The sequence below is a fragment of the Populus euphratica genome, unplaced genomic scaffold, assembly GCF_000495115.2.
Source record: "Populus euphratica unplaced genomic scaffold, PopEup_1.0 scaffold1899.1, whole genome shotgun sequence".
Taxonomy (NCBI): domain Eukaryota; kingdom Viridiplantae; phylum Streptophyta; class Magnoliopsida; order Malpighiales; family Salicaceae; genus Populus; species Populus euphratica.
The window spans coordinates 11,277-33,564 of record NW_011501748.1 but is presented as its reverse complement, the minus strand read 5'-3'; the positions used below and the strand labels follow the sequence as shown (position 1 = coordinate 33,564).

Sequence of the window (22,288 nt, the reverse complement as noted above, 5' to 3'; positions counted from 1 at the left end):
TCGCTGACAACTGGCAAAAACACGCACACAAAATTTATGCCTGCTGACATCATTAATTACATCTATAGCTATAAACCGCCCCGAATTGGCAAATTAATCCAGAATAATTAAGCTTCGTTCGCGCTGAATTTTAAGTTAGAGTTTGTTTTTTTTTAAGTAATTTTTATTTTAAAATTTTTAAAATTTATTTGTAATACTAATACATTAAAATAATTAATTTTAAGCAAAATAAACAATTCAAGCTTTTTTAAAAAGCAATACAAAATAGGTTCTTAAGTTAGAAAAAAATATTGATTTAATAAAATATAATTCAACTAATTAAATCTTAAGTTACCTATTTAGCTGGTTCTAACTTAATTAAATCATTAATATTGTTATGATAGTTATTTTTAAAAATATTTTTTGTTTTAAAATATATTAAAATAATATTTTTTAATTTTCAATGCTAATGTATCAAATAAATCTTAAAATATAAAAAATAAAATTCAAGCAAAAAAGTATAAAAAATTATTTTTTTTCAAAACCCATCTTGAAATACAAAATTAGGCCCTTGATTTAGAAAAATATTGATTTAATAGAAATATAATTGAACTAATTGAGTTTTGAGTAATCTGTTTTGCTCGATTCTAACATCAATTGAATTATCTTCAAATATTTTTAAAAAATAAAATAATACTGTTCTCGTTAAAATAACTAATTCAAGTTGATGTGATAATTTATAAATTAACTCAATTTTTGTCTTGTCAATTTCTGAACCGGGACGGTCTGAAAACTATAGTCATAGGCCAGGCACTAGGGCTCCATTGGAACGATGTCTTCACTTGTTTTAAGTGTGTTTGGTATTTGTTTGTCGAGTCCTATGCCCATCACCATCAAACTGTGAGAGAGAGTTTTATAATTTCTTGGTAGTTAATAATCACCTTCGTGTAATCGCTTCAATAACTGATGTAGTTGAAATTTGATTTTAGTCCCTTCACACCATCCTACGTATATTTACCAACCAGAATATTTAAAATTGTATTGAAGATTGTTTGTTTTTTTTAATGAATATTAAAATTAATCATCATATAAATTTCTAGTGATATTTATTAAACTCAAATTAATATTTTTTAAAAATAAATTTAAAATATTACAAGTCAAACTATATTTCTAAAATTAAAGTTACTTGTTATTCTTGCTTGAACTTCTAAACGATTCAAAGAAAAAAAATCATGTTAAATATCTTTATTGAAACGTTAAAATGAGGTGAAATATTATGATGGTTAAGATAATATTTGTTATTGTTTTAATAATAGTTTTTTATTTAAAAAATAATATTTTTTTATATTACCACGTTGAAATTAAAAATCTCAAAAAAATCAAAATTAAAATTTTGTGAAATATGTTTTCTCTGCAAAAAAAAAAAAAAACAAGAAGAAGAAGTCTTAGACCAGCCATGATGGATTTTTTTGCTTCGTGTTAAATGAATTTGTGTATATTGATATATAAAAATTACCAGATAGTTTTTTTATTCATTTGAATATAATATAATATGTGAGTATGTTTTTAGAATAATTTCAACACAAATACGCTAACCGACCACGCTTTTAATAAAACGCATTTTTTTTTCACCGTTTTACCACTCAATAAACTTATATTAGCGCTATCCTTAAACTCAACAGTATAGAAATGATAGCTTTTTATGCTAAGAAGGTGGGTGTCGGTAGGACAGTTAGGGGTTTATGAAGAGATTCGTTTCGAGGTTGTTTTAAAAGTATTTTTAATTTGAAAAAAAATATTAAATTTATGATTTTTTTTTATGTTTTATGATAATACTGAAATGTCAATATAAAAAATAAAAAAATATTTTTTTTAAAAAAAGCATTTCAAAAAACACTTTACCTTATCATTTCAAAAACCTCTAAAATGTCTTATTTTTTTAAAAAAAAAAGTATTTCAAAAAACACTTTACCTTGTAATTTCAAAAACCTCTAAAATGTCTTTTTGCCGTTGGACGAACATGAAAGCAAGCAAGATGCATCAACACATGAAGGTGATGGTTAAGCTTTACACTAACCATTAACTTTTGGTAATGGACCTACCATATGGTATTTTCCAGCACTTAGATAGTGTTTGTTTGTGAGGAGCGGTGCGCGACATTCAATGTACCACAAAAAGTATATAACATGCAGATGAAAAGGTTTTCACTTGTTATGCTTCGAAGAAATTTAATTTGCTGGTTGAAATTTACCCATCCCTTGCATTCTTACTGTTAAACCCAATTTAAATAATGATAAAAAAATCAATTAATGGGTTATTAGATAAATTATTTTTATTAAATGATATATTTTTTTTATTGACCAATTAAATTTGAATAAAAAGTTAAAACCTATCTTAATCAACAATCTTGTCCAACTCCGCTTAAAAATCCGATCCGAATCAAGTTTTGCCTGCTGACATCATTAATTACATCTATAGCTATAAACCGCCCCGAATTGGCAAATTAATCCAGAATAATTAAGCTTCGTTCGCGCTGAATTTTAAGTTAGAGTTTGTTTTTTTTTAAGTAATTTTTATTTTAAAATTTTTAAAATTTATTTGTAATACTAATACATTAAAATAATTAATTTTAAGCAAAATAAACAATTCAAGCTTTTTTAAAAAGCAATACAAAATAGGTTCTTAAGTTAGAAAAAAATATTGATTTAATAAAATATAATTCAACTAATTAAATCTTAAGTTACCTATTTAGCTGGTTCTAACTTAATTAAATCATTAATATTGTTATGATAGTTATTTTTAAAAATATTTTTTGTTTTAAAATATATTAAAATAATATTTTTTAATTGTCAATGCTAATGTATCAAATAAATCTTAAAATATAAAAAATAAAATTCAAGCAAAAAAGTATAAAAAATTATTTTTTTTCAAAACCCATCTTGAAATACAAAATTAGGCCCTTGATTTAGAAAAATATTGATTTAATAGAAATATAATTGAACTAATTGAGTTTTGAGTAATCTGTTTTGCTCGATTCTAACATCAATTGAATTATCTTCAAATATTTTTAAAAAATAAAATAATACTGAAACAATATTGTTCTCGTTAAAATAACTAATTCAAGTTGATGTGATAATTTATAAATTAACTCAATTTTTGTCTAGTCAATTTCTGAACCGGGACGGTCTGAAAACTATAGTCATAGGCTAGGCACTAGGGCTCCATTGGAACGATGTCTTCACTTGTTTTAAGTGTGTTTGGTATTTGTTTGTCGAGTCCTATGCCCATCACCATCAAACTGTGAGAGAGAGTTTTATAATTTCTTGATAGTTAATAATCACCTTCGTGTAATCGCTTCAACAACTGATGTAGTTGAAATTTGATTTTAGTCCCTTCACACCATCCTACGTAAATTTACCAACCAGAATATTTAAAATTGTATTGAAGATTGTTTGTTTTTTTAATGAATATTAAAATTAATTATCATATAAATTTCTAATGATATTTATTAAACTCAAATTAATATTTTTTTAAAATAAATTTAAAATATTACAAGTCAAACTATATTTCTAGAATTAAAGTTACTTGTTGTTCTCGCTTGAACTTTTAAACGATTGTTCGTTCAAGAATGAGGTGAAATATTATGATGGTTAAGGTAACATTTGTTATTGTTCTAATAATAGTTTTTTATTAAAAAAAAAACTAATATTTTTTTATATTACCGTGGTGAAATTAAAAATATCAAAAAAAATCAAAATTAAAATTTTGTAAAATATGTTTTCCCTGCAGGAAAAAAAAAACAAGAAGAAGAAGTCTTAAACCAGCCATGATGGATTTTTTTGCTCCGTGTTAAATGAATTTGTGTATATTGATATATAAAAATTACCAGATAATTTTTTTATTCATTTGAATATGATATAATGTGTGAGTATTTTTTAATAAAACACATTTTTTTTCACCGTTTTACCACTCGATAAACTTATGCCAGCGCTATCCTTTAACTCAACAGTATAGAAATGATAGGTTTTTATGCTGAGAAGGTGGGTGTCGGCAGGACAATCAGGGGTTTATGAAGAGATTCGTTTTCAGGTTGTTTTAAAAGTATTTTTAATTTGAAAAAACATTAAATTTATGATTTTTTTATGTTTTATGATAATACTGAAATGTCAATATAAAAAATATTTTTTTTAATAAAAGCATTTCAAAAAACACTTTACCTTGTAATTTCGAAAACCTCTAAAATGTCTTTTTTTTTTAAAAAAAAAAGTATGTCAAAAAACACTTTACCTTGTAGTTTCAAAAACCTCTAAAATGTCTTTTTGCTGTTGGACGGACATGAAAGTAAGCAAGCAAGATGCATCAACTCATGAAGGTGATGGTTAAGCTTTACACTAACTATTAACTTTTGGTAATGGACCTACCATGTGGTATTTTCCAGCACTTAGATAGTGTTTGTTTGTGAGGGGCTGTGCGCGATATACAATGTATCACAAAAGGTATATAACATGCAGATGAAAAGGTTTTCACTTGTTATGCTTCAAAGAAATTTAATTTGCTGGTTGAAATTTACCCGTCCCTTGCATTCTTACTGTTAAACCCAATTTAAATAATGATAAAAATAATAATCAATTAATGGGTTATTAGATAAATTATTTTTATTAAATGATATATTTTTTTGTATTGACCAATTAAATTTGATTAAATCATTAAAACCTATCTTAATCAACAATCTTGTCCAACTCCGCTAAAAAACCCGACCCGAATCGATTTTTGAATTTCTCATGTCAAAACATCGATTTTAACAGCTATTATCCTAACCCTATGAAAGAAGACAGTGAACAGTTCTTCCTGACATGGGCTCAGATGCAGGGATCCTGGGAAGGGAGGGTTCTGAATTTGATGCTCTGGGCCCTTGCCTTTCAAGCTCCTCAACGACCCACCCCAGCTCTTTATATAATATTCTTTTATTGTTTATTCTCAACATAGATTATTTGTTTTATTGCACATAGTTATTTAACTATACAAGAATATGTAAAAAAATAAAGTAAATAAATAACCGATCAAGTTCCGACCCAACAAGAACTTAGTCTCGAGATGCATTTATACACTATTCAAATCGACACGAGTAGAAAAAAATTCTGTTAAATTCAAGTCATTATCATTCGTATATCTGATAAGCTAGAAAAGTAGAGAGAGTGATAATCATGGAACACGGAAACGGGCTGATCCAATAGATTCCTTCAAGGGTTTGAGTATTGTTATTGAATATAGTTTATAACTTGAGTTATAAATTTATTAGGTTAATTTATATTATTATCAAAACAATATTTTTTTTATTTTTTAAAAATAGAATAATGTTATTCTAGATATTTTTTAAAAATCATTAGAGTTAAGCTTGCTAGTCTCACTTGAATTTGATCATACTACTAATAATATAAATTTCCAGATTAATTCATAATAATATCTGGTTTAAGTTGAACCCTCATGTTAATAGATACTAAATCAACTGATGGGGCATGGTAAATGCAATAAGGCTATAGTTGAAAGTGCGGCAACTTTTATTTTTAAATATTTTTTTAAAATAAAAATCACGTTACCTGCCAATGAAGCATTAAATAAAGTTTCAAGTGTCAGTAAAGAAGGTGGTCGTGTCGAGGCCCATGAAAACTGCAAGCCTTGAAAAATGAAGCATATTTTGGTTTGATAAAAGCCTAATTCTCGAATGTCCGTCACGCTTCATTCTCCGAGCTACAGGAGCTTTTGGTTTATAAATAGGACGGCGAGGACATCCTTTCGTCTCCCTCCCAGATCATGTCTTCCTGCTGGCTTCGCCGAATGGCGTGGAGATCTTGACTCCCTCGCACCTCGTAATGGCTTCCTCACTCGTCAAAATCGAAACCCTCATCTGGGAAAGCATCAATCCTTTTCTCTGTTAATATAACTTAAATAAGAGTAATAAATTAAGCTTTAACCCCTCACTAGTCGAGCCGACCAGATAAATTGTATTGCATCATTTCATGCAATCTATATTTTTCCGTCTTAATATTCATAGATTTTAGTAGTTTCGATCCTATCAAATCTTCTGCTCGAAATTAATTTTTGAAAATTCTCGATGAAATTAAAATATTACTCACTCAATACACTGATATTGGAGAAAAACTCGTAGAAGTTAGCATTACTCCTCTTCTCTATAGTTTCAACTGGGGATCTCCTATAGGAAGAAACACACAGATTGTTATACCTGTTGGTGAATTTGTTTTTACAAGTCTATACTGTATATAATTACATCATGTTGAAACATATATAGTAGCCTATGGTGTTTAATTTTCGGCTATAATATGTTATGTCGCTGGAAAAAAGTCACGAAACTACGGGCCAATAACATAAATTTCTGGTTTTTATTTTTCATGACTTGAATTTACCATGATCTCTGGAAAAAAAATAATTCACTTCTTGCAAGTGAATTGAAAAAAAATAATTCACTTCTTGCAAGTGAATTATATGAACAAAGGTATCTTACTCTTTTTTATATAATAAAAATAAATAAAACCACCCGCAACTTGGTGGGATAAACGGTAACAGTCACCAAGTCTTAGTTAAGAATTAAAGTATACTTCCCGGTCTGAAATATTCTTCGTCGAGTAAACAATTCTCATAACATCAGAGCCCGCACTCAACAGTAACCAATCAATTTCAGACACTTATCTCGTAATCAATCTCTAGCGAAGAGATCGACGTCTCCACTCTCCTCTTCGTGCTAGTTTACAACGCTCATGGCTATACAAAAGCCCGGGAGCAGCAAGATCACAATTTCTGGTAGAAAAGTCTCCTTCAATTTCTTTCTCACTTGCATCGTTGTCTTTGCACGTGCATGTGACAGTGGGGGAATATCCAACTTCCGTTCTCCATCGTCAACTAGATCAATTCAGTTTATGATTACAATCATCTCATCATACCATATATTTTTCTACCCGGTCAAGATATATGATGAGCTCAGAGACTCCCTCTTCCGAGCTGCCTGCGAGAATTGGAAATTAAACTGCACGACACCAAGTATTGACTGCCAATGGTGCTAATCAGTTATTCGGTATGTATTTTCGTGATCATCGGCGCTCTCAAATATTCAAAGTGCCGTGAAAACAATGGCATAGATGGTCATGGAGTGGACGGCACGGCCTAGGTCTCCGATATCTTCTGCTTGAACTCGTATAAATTTCTGGTTTTTGTTTTTCATGACTTGAATTTACCATGATCTCTGGAAAAAAATAATTCACTTCTTGCAAGTGAATTATATGAACAAAGGTATCTTACTCTTTTTTATATAATAAAAATAAATAAAACCACCCGCAACTTGGTGGGATAAACGGTAACAGTCACCAAGTCTTAGTTAAGAATTAAAGTATACTTTCCGGTCTGAAATATTCTTCGTCGAGTAAACAATTCTCATAACATCAGAGCCCGCACTCAACAGTAACCAATCAATTTCAGACACTTATCTCGTAATCAATCTCTAGCGAAGAGATCGACGTCTCCACTCTCCTCTTCGTGCTAGTTTACAACGCTCATGGCTATACAAAAGCCCGGGAGCAGCAAGATCACAATTTCTAGTAGAAAAGTCTCCTTCAATTTCTTTCTCACTTGCATCGTTGTCTTTGCACGTGCATGTGACAGTGGGGGAATATCCAACTTCCGTTCTCCATCGTCAACTAGATCAATTCAGTTTATGATTACAATCATCTCATCATACCATATATTTTTCTACCTGGTCAAGATATATGATGAGCTAAGAGACTCCCTCTTCCGAGCTGCCTGCGAGAATTGGAAATTAAACTGCACGACACCAAGTATTGACTGCCAATGGTGCTAATCAGTTATTCGGTATGTATTTTCGTGATCATCGGCGCTCTCAAATATTCAAAGTGCCATGAAAACAATGGCATTGATGGTCATGGAGTGGACGGCACGGCCTAATGTTAGGTTGGTTGTCATTAATGTGCAACAATCATTTGTTATTGCACCAACCATGTGCATTCATCCAAGATGTCAAAGGTTGGCAGCCACCATTGTTGAAGAAGAGTTGGAGTTGGCAGCCACCTTTGTTGAAGAAAAACCTCCATGAATGCCTATAAATAGAGGCATATACAAGAGAGCAAAATGTGTGAAGAGAATTATGAAAATGTGAAGAAAGTAGAGAGTAAAAGAGAGCTGCAATGGCAGCAGCCTTGCTGCCATTGCAGCAGCTGCAAGTGCAGCAAAGAGAGTTGAGAGTTGAGTATGAGAGGGTGTAATCCTCTTCCTCCATGTATTTGTTTTGTATTCTTTCTCTATCTCTAAATATATTGACTTCTCCCGTGGATGTAGGCGGTTTTGCCGAACCACGTTAAATATTGTGTCAGTGTGCTTGGCTCTTCTATGAGCAAGTATCAAGAACATCACCGGTCGAAATTCCCAACACCTAGGTCTCCGATATCTTCTGCTTGAACTCAAGCGTAAACGATGGAGCCACCATCAGGAACAGGGCAGCACTCACTCAGCTGTTGCTTGTTTCATAAAATGAAATACAATTAATTGCCATCAATTCCCTCTTCTCACGTTACGCGGGACGATCCAGTATTTCCTCCTCTCACATGAAAATAAATTAAACCCATCGCAACGATAATATATACATTATTTAAATTTAATATAAAATCTAACGATTTGGATGATGAATACCTTATAAGTCCTCGAGAACACAGGGGTATTTCGATCCAAAACAAACAGTGTCGGCATCAACAATATATTCAAAATAAATAATGCAATTTTCACTGATCAATATTAGAAAATTATATAGATAATATCTTAAAATATTAAATTAAGATAATTTTTTAATAAAATATTAAAATTTTATCAATCAAAATTTGAATTTTACTAGGTTTGAATCTTATTATATATAAGTTTTTAAATGAGATTGATGTTTAACATGTTTTTTTTAAATGAGATTGATGTGTAATATGTTTTTTTTTTTGTCTCATATGTGCAGCTAGCAAAAGGACTCGGCCACTTTTCTTGGGCACCCGTGACTGATAACAAAATATATCTAACTATTAAATCGCACTTTAGCTAGAATTATATATTTAAGATTTTTTTATTTATTAAATCTTAATTTGACCATTAAGAGAGAGCTTGGACCGTCGATGGATAGCTGATCTTGGTGATAGAGGTAGGAGAGCTGTTAACATCAACATTCCAAGAGTTAGTCAAATTAATTGATATATCGGCTCTAATCTTTGCTTTATTTGTTGAAGAATGCTAAATAAACAGCTGTGATTATTCCTCTCTATCTGCCCTTGTTTGACCGGTACATAAATGCCCTCCTTGTAAATGTCCAATATCGTTTCTTAATTTTTGGGAAAGTATCGGCTGACAACACTTGCCAATGAACAGTGTCGACTACGTATTATTATTATTATTATCATCGTTAATTAACCAAAATAAATAAATAAATAAAGGAGGAGACCTCTCCTCCCCGGGCGTATATTGTTTTTAAATCAATGTTTTTTTTTGTTTTTTTTTTAATATTAGATTTGTGTTTTTAATATTTTTTTTGTTTTTCAATATTAAGCTCAACATAATAGATTAAAAATTAAACTTTATAATTTTTTATGTTATTGAGTTGATTAATAATTAAATTTATTAATTTATTTTCTACAGGGTTATCTTGATCTAATTAAAATAGTCACGAAGTCAACTTAAGTTATTTTTTTATATTTTTTTTATTGATTTTTTTATTTTAATTTCATCTTTAAATATTAAGTTGATTGGAAATAAAACTTTATAACTTATTTTAATTTGTTTTCTATAGGGTTATTATAGTCTCATAACTCGTGTCGTAGCTTTAATATATTAACTTAGGTTAATCCAGGTCAATGTATTATATTGCTATTTTAATATTAAAAAAGATATCATTTTGAATTTTTTATAGTCAGACTATTTTTTATAGATTATCGGAGTTGCTTTTGAATCCACAAAGTTATTTAAGTCATGTTGGGTCAACCCTCACACAATTAAAAAAAAAATTCCACTAGAAAAAAAACATTAACAACTTTTTTTTTTTAATGTTTAGGAAAAGCTTGACCCGACCTACTTCGCAACACAAGTCAATAATGTAGTTAACAAAAATATAAAAGAGAGGGGGATTTTACTATACTTTTCCTTATAAAACACTATTATCTTGAATGGTGTTTTATTTTTATTTTTCTTTTTTCCTTTTTTTTTCAATTTATGTTTTTTTTTCAATTTCAATTATATTTTTCAACATTAAATTTATTAAGGATCATACTTTATAATTTATTTTTTATAAAATTATTATAATCTCAGGATTTAAACCACAAGTTTGAATGGTTGACTTGAGATTTTTTTTTATTTTCTAAATATTTTTTCTTTCAATTTCATCTTTGAATATTAGATTAATTGAGAATTAGGCTTTGTGATTTGTTTTGATTGCTTTTTATAAGATTATTCATGTTTCATGATTCGTAACGAGTTTGACAGGTTAATCCGGGTTTACTCGAGTTGTTTTTTGTGTCACTTTTATTCAAATTTTTAATTTCAATTACATAATTTATCATTAGTTTTACTGGGGATTGTGGTTTATAATTTGTCTTAATTTTTTTCTATTGAGTTATCAGGTTATTTTTTATTTTTTTTTATTTTTCTTTTTAATTTTATCATTCAATATTAAATTGACTGAAAATTAGAGTTCATAACTTATTTTGATTTACTTTACATGAAGCTATCATAATTCCATGTTTCAATATATAGATTGATAAGTTAACTCGAGTTGACCTAAATAAATCAAATATATTATCATCTTAATATTTATAAAATGTATATCACCCTAAATATTTATTTTTAAATAAAATTATATTTTTATTAATCATTTAAAATTAACCAAATAATATTAGATCAATCCCCATGTCCACATGGTTTTATAAAAACTTTTTTTTATAAAATAAAAGTTGATAGCATCTAGATATTTTTTCATGTTAATTATTTTCTTTTTTGGCCAATAATCTATGCTTATATAATCGCAATCCCCCTTCTCCAATTAACTTACTCATAAACTTAAAGTGGTCAAAATGACAAGACCCAGGGAGCCACCGTCTTCGAACACCTACGAAACCGCTGCCACCCACGCTATCTCAATTCATCGTCAACTCCACGCCCAATCCCACTTCTTGGTGCACCCACAACAACAACTACAATGACCACTGCCTTCTCTCCTCAAACATTCACGACATACCAAGAAAATCTCTACAATCATCACGATGGCCCAGCAACATTTATTTCCTTCTAGTCGAATCCACTTATGAGAAACGAGAAATCTAAACTCAAGTTTGTTGAATCCATTATTGCTAGGGTTTTTATTTCTATCGATGATTTGAATCTCGTGGGTGGGCATAATGAAGAGAGATGGATCTTAGTTGGAACAGCAGAGAGAGTAGATAAAGATGAGTTAATTGGAAAATCAACACTCAAACGCAGGGACTACATTGTAAAAATGTTAGACAACTAGGTAAATGAAAAAAAACCATGATTTTCTATTTGTTTATTCTATCGCATTAAAATTTGACTAAGAAATTTTATTGGTTTAGTTCTATAAGATATTCAATCGGCTTTGCCGAATTACCTCATCCTTTTCTCTATGCAAGAGTAACATCGAGCTTATATCCTCTTCACCGGAGAGAGATGAGCCATACATTTCGTGAAGGGTCTTGCTTCTTTTTTTCTAAGAAAAAAACTTCTGGTGCCTATGGAGCTAAATTGTCAACTCGATCAGCATAATTAATAGAAAAAGACTTCATGCATAATTTAGCAGTGCTCTGCCAGCAAGAAACGTTGTTGACCATGGGCATGGGGACACTTAGATGCTGTCTGTTCTGTCTATTGCTTGAGGAATCTCTAGTCAATCTCATGCTATCTAACGGGCTCTCGACATTTTCTTAACAGTGACAGAACTCGAATACTTCCAACTCGCATGGACGTGTTCCAGGTATATCTTACAAAAAAGTAGGTGAAATCGAGGTTTAAAGTCCACACCTTCTATCTTTACTTTGTTTATTTTTTCAAAACTAAATATTTAATTTGAAGTTTTTCTTACAGAATGACCTCATTAAGTCTCTCTTGTCCATTGTCACTTCCCAACTGGAAGATTTTCCCTGGATGGTTAATTTGGTGGTTTTGAAGGTAAAATTGTTTCATACCCATTTAATTGATTCATGGTGCCAATTGTTTCTTTTAGTCCCAACAAAATACTTTTCAAATTTTATTTAAAAAAATCAAATTAATATTTTTAGATTTTTTTTATGATTTTTCCATGCAATATTAAAAATATAAAAAAATTATTTCAATATATTTTTAAAAAACATATCACACGAATGCAATTGCGTAAAGAACTTAAAAGCTTGGAAAACTATTCATAAGAGAAAAATGAAAAAAACTAATTCCATTATTTTCATTTTTGCCTTATATGTGCCGATTGTCTTTGTTCTTTCATTCTTGAATTCTCACTCCATCCCTTTGAAGATTTATGGGTTCCAATTCTCTTCATAAAGATCTTAAATCTCAACGAGCAGAAAGTCTCCTTGAAGATGTACACAACCTTATATTTAAGATAAAACAGATTTTCGAATATTCTTGATAGTTGTTAGCAATTTTTTATTCTAATCTCGCTTACTCTTTCCATTAAAAACAAATCCTTTTCGAATCGAATTAGGACACATAATACAAGGATCCATTTTTTTTTAATTTTTTGTTTTTAACCAGAAGTTGTTGATTAACCAGGCTTTTAACCATTAAAGGGATGCCCATTAACTTAATAATTCAGTTTGGACCCCATACATAGTTGTGTGTGTATAGAAATCCAGACAGGTCAATCTGAGCAAGCTTTTTGCCTGAAACTAAAAGTAGTTCTCAGGGTTCAGAATTCAAAGCGTTACCAACAGATACAAAACGTAGAAGAAAGTTTTCATCTTTTTGAAACCCTATTGGCTCTGAAGTTTCATCGAAGCTTCTCCATGGTTTACCAAAATCGAGAGGAAAAGAGAAGCCAAAAGAGGCTTCTTTATTCAACAAAAGGAATAGAAGCAAAGCAAGAAAAGTAATCCATGGAAGTCTGTCCTACCTCTATTATTTGGTAAAAGTATTTGAATATCTGCATGTCTATATCTCTAGTTTTCTCTTTTTACTTCTTTTTACTCCATATGCTGTCTTCATGCGTGAAACCTCCCAATTTCTCTTCTCTCCCCATGTTTTCTTGTTTCTTATTTTGGTTCGCGTTATTTTAAGTTTTGACCATTTTCTGTGTGTTTTCATTTGTTGTTGTGAATCTTTTTATTGGTTGTCTGGATTTACTCAATCTCACTCTGATATCATGTCGATGTTCTGAAGTTTGGAGCTTTGCTGATACCTTTTTTCTTGATCGTGTGAATTTTGTTCTCTGTGCTTTCAAGATCAGCTTTTGAAGGCAGGCAAAAAATTTGGCATTTGAACGAGATCCCTACCACTAGTTCTACTCATTCAAGTTTGCAAAAAAAAAAAAACGTTGCAAAAAAAAATTAAAAAAAATGAAGTGTTTTCAGTACTACTTTAAGGACAAATCAAGAAGCAGGGGACAAAGATCAGCACCGGAATTGAAACAGAGGAGTACAACGAAGACCGACGATTCTTCATGCACTACTGATGGGATGATCAATTCTTCATGCTCAGAAAATTCACAGAGAGGTATATCAGAAATGTATGAAGAGAAGGCTCATAATCTGAGAGTCTTTTCTTTCTCAGAGCTCAGAAATGCAACTAATGGTTTCAGTAGGCTGTTTAAGATTGGGGAAGGTGGATTTGGTAATGTCTATAAAGGTTCAATCAAGCCTGCTGACGGAGAAGGTGACCCTATTGTTGTTGCAATTAAGAAGCTTAACGGAGATGGCTTCCAGGTATGACTTTTAAGCCTGGGAGTTTGCATAAGATTATATATGCAATTGGATTGAATATTAGTGACAAGTCCATCTTGAGTTCAAATTTCACTTTAATGTTCTGGTAACCATCTTTTATAAGTTCATTCTTCAAGTGGTGACTGCTTATTCATTTTTTCTGTTTCTCATAGGGTCATAAACAATGGGTGACCGAAGTTCAATTTCTTGGTGTTCTGGAGCATCCAAATCTTGTCAAACTTTTAGGATACTGTGCCGTGGATGGCGAAAGAGGTATCCAGAGACTTCTTGTGTATGAGTTTATGCGAAACAAAAGTTTAGACGATCATCTTTTCAACAAGGCATATCCTGTGCTTCCCTGGAAGACAAGATTACAAATAATACTTGGAGCAGCTCAAGGATTAGCTTTTCTACATGAAGGGTTGGAAGTTCAGGTTCTCGTCTAAAACATGTTTGATAAGTAATTGTGCGCACGCGCATCTGCATATATCAGTGCTGTTTATGGGAATACAAACAGAGAGCCCTTGTAGGTTCCTTCATAGAATTTCCAGAGGACTGAACTTTGGTTAATGAACCTTATAATCTCTCTCCGGTGGATCAACCTCCTTTTACGAGGCTTTATGGCATCTGAATTTGACCTGTGCTAGAAAATCTTAGAGAAGAACCTTTCTTATGAACTGAAATCATGTGATTCCCGTGGCTTGATTGTAGTTCGGTACCTTTTACAACAGTAAGAAGAATGAAGCAACAAGTGTTGCAACATTAAAACTTTTGATAACAGGTTCCTTCTGTCTAAATCTGTAGTTCAGTGTCCTTGGATTCTGCCCATAAGTAATGGTGTTAGTTAAATATTCATCTAATCTGTCATATTCACTACTTGGCATGCAATATGTCATGTTCAGGTCCTCTGGATTTTAGTTTGTGCTTCGATTTTTTACCTTTTTCTACTTCCTTTTCGCAATTGATGTTGCAGGTTATATATCGAGATTTCAAGACTTCCAATGTGTTATTAGATGAAGATTTGAAACCGAAGCTTTCAGACTTTGGGCTTGCTAGGGAGGGACCAATGGCTGGACGAACGCATGTCTCAACAGCAGTAAGTATCATGAACATTTGTTTGTTGCATTAGATGCCGACTGCATCCTTCTCATGGGATTCTTTTTATGCTGACAGGTAGTTGGGACATATGGATATGCTGCGCCAGATTACATTGAGACAGGGCATCTCACAGCCAGAAGTGATGTTTGGAGCTTCGGTGTGGTACTATATGAGATTCTTACTGGCAGGCGATCGTTGGAAAGAAACAGGCCGAAAGTGGAGCAGAAGTTATTGGAATGGGTAAAGCAGTTCCCTGCTGATAGTAAAAAGTTTGGTTTGATAATGGATCCAAGACTTGAAAACCAGTATTCTATGAGTGCAGCTCGGAGGATTGCCAGGTTAGCAGACAGTTGTTTGTTAAAGAGCGCAAAAGATCGACCAAAGATGAGTCAGGTGGCGGAGACCTTGGAACAGATAATCCAAGATTCATCAGAAGGAAGCCCTTCGAAGAACAGTTTTGAAGCCACTGGAAATGACGATCTGATTGACTCGAGTAAGAAGCTGGATCATGTAGAGGCCTCCAAGTCTTGGAAACGGCGAATGGCACACCTGGCGAAACTCAGTGAGCACGTTGACGATGCCAGTAGAAGAAGATTTGCGATCATGCAGAGGGCCAAAGTACCCTGAATTGATTGCTGGCATTGCATGTTGGCGCACTGGTGTGTTCTGATGATTCATTCCAAGCTAACTAGATTAACTGGTTAAGAACCTCGCACGAAGAACTTTCATGTGGAAGTGAATAGCTGGTTTCTAAATGTGATGATGCTAGTATATGTCATGGTAGTTTTAATTGAAGAGGCGGGCCTTTTCTGTGTGCAGGCAAATTGCGTGGAAGAGTGTTGTCTTTCGCTTTTTGCGTGGCTTCTGTAGCAGACTACTTGTATAGAAACTCGTGAATTACAAAGGAAATAAAGCAGAACGGAATGAGGATAAATTGATTTAAATCGGTTCTCACTTTATTTGACTCAAAAAATATCTAGCGAGTTCTTTTGTGCGCGCGCCCGTGTGTGGATAATCCAGATAGATGATTTTATTAACACCTGCAAGGAGAAGTCTTCAAGGAGCACGGGGCAGACTTTAGCCTCTGCCCCTCTTGCGAGTGATTGCAATTTTGCAACATGGTAAACTCATCTTTTTGGAGTAAAGAGCTCCGATAATTTCTTGATATCAGCCTGCAATTTACGAGGCTGCCACACCCATTTCTTCAATCCAAATATCACACCCCACGAGTGGATAGAAACCATCACTGTGAACTCGAAACTTCTTTAGCTGCAAGCATCATCTGTAGACAAACCAAATTTAACCATCTCGTGTATCTGATCCTCATTGCCATTCTCTATCCTGAAACTGTGGTCATTTACTTCGAATCCCAAGCATCGTGTCAAAGTCCAAGAGTACAGAGTACAATAAAGAAGAATGGAGAGAACAGGAGGACAGGGCGGGGGTGGCAGTGAAGACGCAAATTGATGTTGTTCGACCTACCCGCATCAATTTGAGGGGGGATGTCAATATATTCTCTTTTATTTCATTTTTTTAATAGCTATTAGTCTTTCTTTTGTAGCTGTCAGTATATTCTCCTTTTCTTATTCTATTTCTTTCATAGCTGTCACTATATTCTTCTTTCTTTGTTTAATTTCTGTCATAGCTGTATATCCCTGGATTCTCTCTAAAGATCTCAATTATTGTCTAGGCCTAGTATTAAAGAATCTGATTATGTTTATTAGATGCTAGAATTAAGGGTTTTGATACTTCTTGATGTATATATATATTGTAACTATGCAACCACTGATGGTGATATATTTATTTTCATCCCAAACCTCTTAGTGAAAGGGGGACAGAAAACATTTCAGAATTTCTCTTGTATTATCTTGTCATGGTATCAGAGCCAAAATTCTGAAATCAATTCATCTTGTGTCTAGTTCCTTATCTGGTTCTTTTATTCTGTTTTTTCTTGGACTTGATCTTTTTGTTCTTGTTTCTAGTTAAATCTTGTCTATGGAACGATCTGAACATTTTATTGTTCGATTTACTAGAAAGAACTATTCTGCCTGGGCTTTCCAGTTTCAGATTTTTGTCAAGGGAAAGGAATTATGGGGTCATATTGCTGGGACAGTTCCTGCACCTGACAGTGAGCAGGAAAAGGAGAAATATGTGAAATGGGAGGTGAAGGATGCTCAGATTATGTCTTGGATCCTTGGAAGTATGGAACACTCCATGCTTCTCAATCTCAAGCCTTACAAATCATCTAGAGAAATGTGGGATTACCTAAAGAAAGTTTACAACCAAAGCAATACAGCACGAAGGTTTCAATTGGAACTTGAGTTGGGTCAACTCAATCAAGGTAGTATGTCAATACAAGAATTTTATTCTTCCTTTGTAAATCTTTGGGCTGAGTACACAGACATTGTGTATGCAAGTGTACCTCTTGAAGGACTTATTGTTATTCAAAGTGTGCATGAGACTAGCAAGCGTGATCAATTTTTAATGAAGTTAAGAGGGGAATTTGAAGCAATCAGGTCCAACCTGATGAATAGAGAACCAGTTCCTTTCTTGGATATTTGTGTAGGAGAGCTTCTCAGGGAAGAACAACGGATCATTACACAAGCTGTCTTGGAGCAGAAAGCTCAAAATTCTACTCCAATCCCTGTTGCATACACTGCTCAAGGGAGGTTTAAAGGAGGTAGAAATATGTCAAATGTTCAGTGTTATAGCTGCAAAGGATTTGGGCACATTGCCACTACTTGTACCAAAAAATTCTGCAACTATTGTAAGAAAACAGGGCATATCATCAAAGATTGCTCCATCCGGCCTCCAAAGAAATCTGAAACCGCCTATAATGTCTCGGTTGGTTCCTCCAATACTCCTAGTCCTGGTCAGTCCTCTATTACCCCTGAAATGGTCCAACAAATGATAGTTTCTGCCCTTTCTGCTTTAGGCCTTTCAGGTAACCGAAATTCCATTCCTAAGCCTTGGTATTTTGATTCTGCTGCTTCTAATCACATGACCAACACTGTCTTACCTTTAAATAATGTTAAAAAATATGAAGGTAATCTTCATATTCGTACTGCCGATGGTAATCCTTTGTCTATCACAGCTGTTGGTGATATTTCAGCCCTTCTAAATACTGTCTTTGTGTCTTCTAAGCTGTCCACTAATCTCATATCTGTTGGCCAATTAGTTGACAACAATTGTGATGTTCATTTTTCCAAATCTGGTTGTTTTGTGCAGGATCAAGTGTCCGGGAAGATGATCGTGAAGGGACCTAAAGTGGGACGTCTATTTCCCTTGTTTCTATCTCCCTCTCCTATGTTAAATTATGTTGCATGTAATGCTGCTCACTGTGATAATCAGGTGTGGCATAGACGTTTAGGACATCCTAATTCTCATGTACTTCGAGTCTTGTTTAAATCTGGTTTATTAGGAAATAAAAATTCAACTTCTTCTCATAATGATATTGTTGATTGTGCATCTTGCAAACTTGGTAAAAGCAAAACACTTCCTTTTCCATTGCATAAAACTCACACCACCAAACCTTTTGAAATCGTGCATACTGATGTATGGGGTATTGCACCTGTCATTTCTCATGAACATTATAGATATTTTGTTACATTTATAGACGATTTCACTCGTTTTACTTGGGTATATTTTCTTCGATCTAAAAGTGAGGTTTTCTCTGTGTTTAAAGCCCTTCTTGCCTTAGTTGAGACACAATTTTCTGCCAAAATTAAAATTCTGCAATCTGATTCAGGTGGTGAATATATGTCAAATGCATTTCAATTTTTTCTTCAAAGTCATGGGATCATATCACAACGTTCTTGTCCTTTCACCCCACAACAAAACGGTGTGGCTGAAAGAAAGAATCGTCATCTTCTTGATGTTGTTCGAACTCTTCTCCTTGAGTCATATGTTCCTTCTCATTTTTGGTGTGAAGCTTTATGTACTGCTGTTTATTTAATTAATCGATTACCATCTCCTCACTTGAACAATGATTCTCCCTATGTTCGTTTGTTTGGACATGCACCAAATTATTCCAATCTTCATATTTTTGGATGTGTTTGTTTTGTTCACCTTCCTGCACATGAGAGAAATAAACTTACTGCCCAATCCGTCAAGTGTGCTTTCTTAGGCTATGCTGTCACCCAAAAAGGATTTCTTTGTTATGATCCACATGCACGTCGAACTCGTGTCTCTAGGAATGTTATATTTTTTGAAAATCAGCCTTTCTTTTGCACCCAACAGCCTTCTGTATTTCCATCTTTATCTGTTTTACCATCTTTTTCTAAGTCGTCAACACTAATACAAAGGTTTAAACCTGGTTATGTTTATCATAGACGCACTCCTGCTTCTGCTCTTTCTCCAGGTATCACCGAGGTTCCTTCACATCTTCCTGCAACATCTGATCCTGTTCTGCCCATTTCCTATGATCCCCCTCCTCTTCGTAGAAGCTCTAGACCTCACAAACCTCCTGAAAGGTATGGTTTTTCCACTCCTGTGGCTATGTCTACTACTCTCTCTTCTATTTCCATTCCCACTTGTTATAAACAGGCTAGCAAACATGAGTGCTGGAAACAAGCCATGGAGGCAGAACTTCACGCACTTAAGGCCAATCATACTTGGGACATTATTTCTTGTCCTTCACATGTTAAGCCTATTGGGAGCATGTGGGTTTATACTGTGAAACTCAAGTCTGATGGATCTTTGGATAGATACAAAGCTCGATTGGTTGCTCTTGGCAATAAACAACAATATGGCTTCGACTATGAAGAAACCTTCGCACCCGTTGCTAAGATGACTACGGTGAGAACACTTCTTGCTATTGCAGCCTCTAAAGCCTGGCCTTTATATCAGATGGATGTAACCAATGCCTTCTTGCATGGGGATCTTAAGGAAGAGATTTATATGACACTTCCACCTGGTATGTCCATAAAGGCTTCTAATGCAGTTTGCAAACTAAGACGCTCTTTGTATGGGTTGAAACAAGCACCTAGAGCCTGGTTTGAGAAGTTTCGCAACACTCTTCTCACCTTCTCCTTCACACAAAGTCAATATGATTCATCCCTTTTCTTTTACAAGACCACCACTGGTATGGTATTTCTCTTAGTTTATGTTGATGATATTATCCTCACTGGTAATGACATTGGGTTGATCACCAAGCTTCAACATATGTTACATAGTACATTTCAAATGAAAGATCTTGGACATCTCACATATTTTTTGGGGCTGGAAGTTCACTCTAGAGATCATGGTTTGTTCTTAAATCAACATAAATATATTCAGGATCTCATTGAGCTTGCTGATTTAAAGGATGCTACTGCTGTTGATACACCAATAGAGGTGAATGTGAAATACCGAAAAGATGAAGGCGAGCTTTTGCCTAATCCTTTTTTATATCGGCAACTTGTTGGTAGTCTTATCTACCTAACAATTACAAGGCCTGATATCTCCTATGCTGTCCATATAGTTAGCAAATTTATGCAGGCACCTCGACATCTTCATCTTGCTGCAGTTCGTCATCTTATTCGATACTTAATTGGGTCCCCTACTCGTGGGTTGTTTTTTCCCAAACATTCTACTCTTACCTTGACTTCCTATAGTGATGCGGATTGGGCTGGCTGCCCAGATACTAGAAAATCTATTACAGGCTGGTGCATTTTTCTTGGAGATGCCTTGATCTCTTGGAAGTGTAAGAAGCAGGATTGTGTCTCTAAATCTTCTACAGAGGCTGAGTATCGAGCCATGTCAGCAGCTTGTTCTGAAATTGTGTGGTTACGTGGTCTTATTTCTGAACTTGGGTTCCCCCCTACTGCTCCTACTCCACTTCATGGTGATAATACTAGTGCTATTCAAATAGTTGCAAATCCGGTCTACCATGAACGCACCAAGCACATAGAGGTGGACTGTCATTATATTAGGGAGGCCTTTACTCGCGGTGTTATCACTCTTCCTCATCTCAATACTGCTCTTCAAATAGCTGATGCCTTTACAAAAGCCTTGACACGCCAACGACATAAGTTTCTCAGTCGCAAATTGATGTTGTTCGACCTACCCGCATCAATTTGAGGGGGGATGTCAATATATTCTCTTTTATTTCATTTTTTTAATAGCTATTAGTCTTTCTTTTGTAGCTGTCAGTATATTCTCCTTTTCTTATTCTATTTCTTTCATAGCTGTCACTATATTCTTCTTTCTTTGTTTAATTTCTGTCATAGCTGTATATCCCTGGATTCTCTCTAAAGATCTCAATTATTGTCTAGGCCTAGTATTAAAGAATCTGATTATGTTTATTAGATGCTAGAATTAAGGGTTTTGATACTTCTTGATGTATATATATATTGTAACTATGCAACCACTGATGGTGATATATTTATTTTCATCCCAAACCTCTTAGTGAAAGGGGGACAGAAAACATTTCAGAATTTCTCTTGTATTATCTTGTCAAAGAAGATATGCAACTACAACTTTCTCGCCTCGGGATGTAGCAGCAGCGAAACCATAAAAAGCTGAAGGATGCATCCAAACGTTGGAAGCCATCTGTGAACAGTAACAAAAGATGAGGAAATGGTCATCATCTTAAACATATTTAGAAAAATTAAAACAATAACCACCCCGTTCCCTTTTTTCGTCACCATTAGACTGATTTTAGAGCTTGGCTGTACACGGTTAAAAGTTCGGAGACTGCGAGACCCAGGTTTAGGAGAAATGTGCACAACTAAACAAAAATCTGTGTTTGTTCGCGGTTCTTTCACTCGTTCTTGAAAAGGATATGTCAGCAGCATGCACTGCATCTCCTCAAGAACAGAAACAAAATTTTGAATATTATGGCAGAGGTTAAACACCATGACTGCTGATATAGATAAAATGCAAAGAGGGAACTTTACCTGTTAAATGTTCTGTTGTTTCCAGTTATAAAAAATGAAAAAGCTTCAACCTAAGCCGATAAATGAATTTGACTCGATGGCTGAAAGCTCTTCGTAAACATCCACCCCAAAGCCCCAATACTTGTTTCACACAAAAATAATCAGATTTGAAGCAAATCTAAATTTACTTCTCAAAGAGAATATTCGGAAAAATGTAATGCTCAAAAGCCCGGAATTATTAACACAAGATACAAATACGGCAGCGAGTTTGGCCATGTGGCAAAGCTACAAATTGTAACAGATGCATAATAATTCAAACTTATATATACCCACTTAAATTCTAAACTAGTTGGGATTGGCTTCCATGCGTCCTTAATTAAGAGGCTG

The 22,288-nt window shown here is 33.6% G+C and overlaps 1 protein-coding gene across 3 annotated transcripts; it reads left to right on the top strand.

Annotated features, from left to right (window-relative positions):
• Nucleotides 1–12,842: 12,842 nt before the first annotated feature.
• Nucleotides 12,843–15,990, top strand: LOC105118377 (probable receptor-like protein kinase At5g47070). 3 transcript variants are annotated; one of them, XM_011016311.1, is made up of 6 exons: nt 12,843–13,153; nt 13,470–13,554; nt 13,585–13,949; nt 14,120–14,380; nt 14,920–15,042; nt 15,120–15,990. In XM_011016311.1, coding segments are annotated over exons 2-6 (1,302 nt in total). In that variant the 5' UTR covers nt 12,843–13,153; nt 13,470–13,553; the 3' UTR covers nt 15,672–15,990. The 3 variants fall into 3 exon arrangements, with proteins under 3 accessions (XP_011014613.1, XP_011014612.1, XP_011014611.1); XM_011016310.1 differs by having other exon boundaries at nt 12,844–13,153; nt 13,475–13,546; nt 13,577–13,949; XM_011016309.1 differs by lacking the exon at nt 12,843–13,153 and having other exon boundaries at nt 13,168–13,546; nt 13,577–13,949.
• Nucleotides 15,991–22,288: the final 6,298 nt, after the last annotated feature.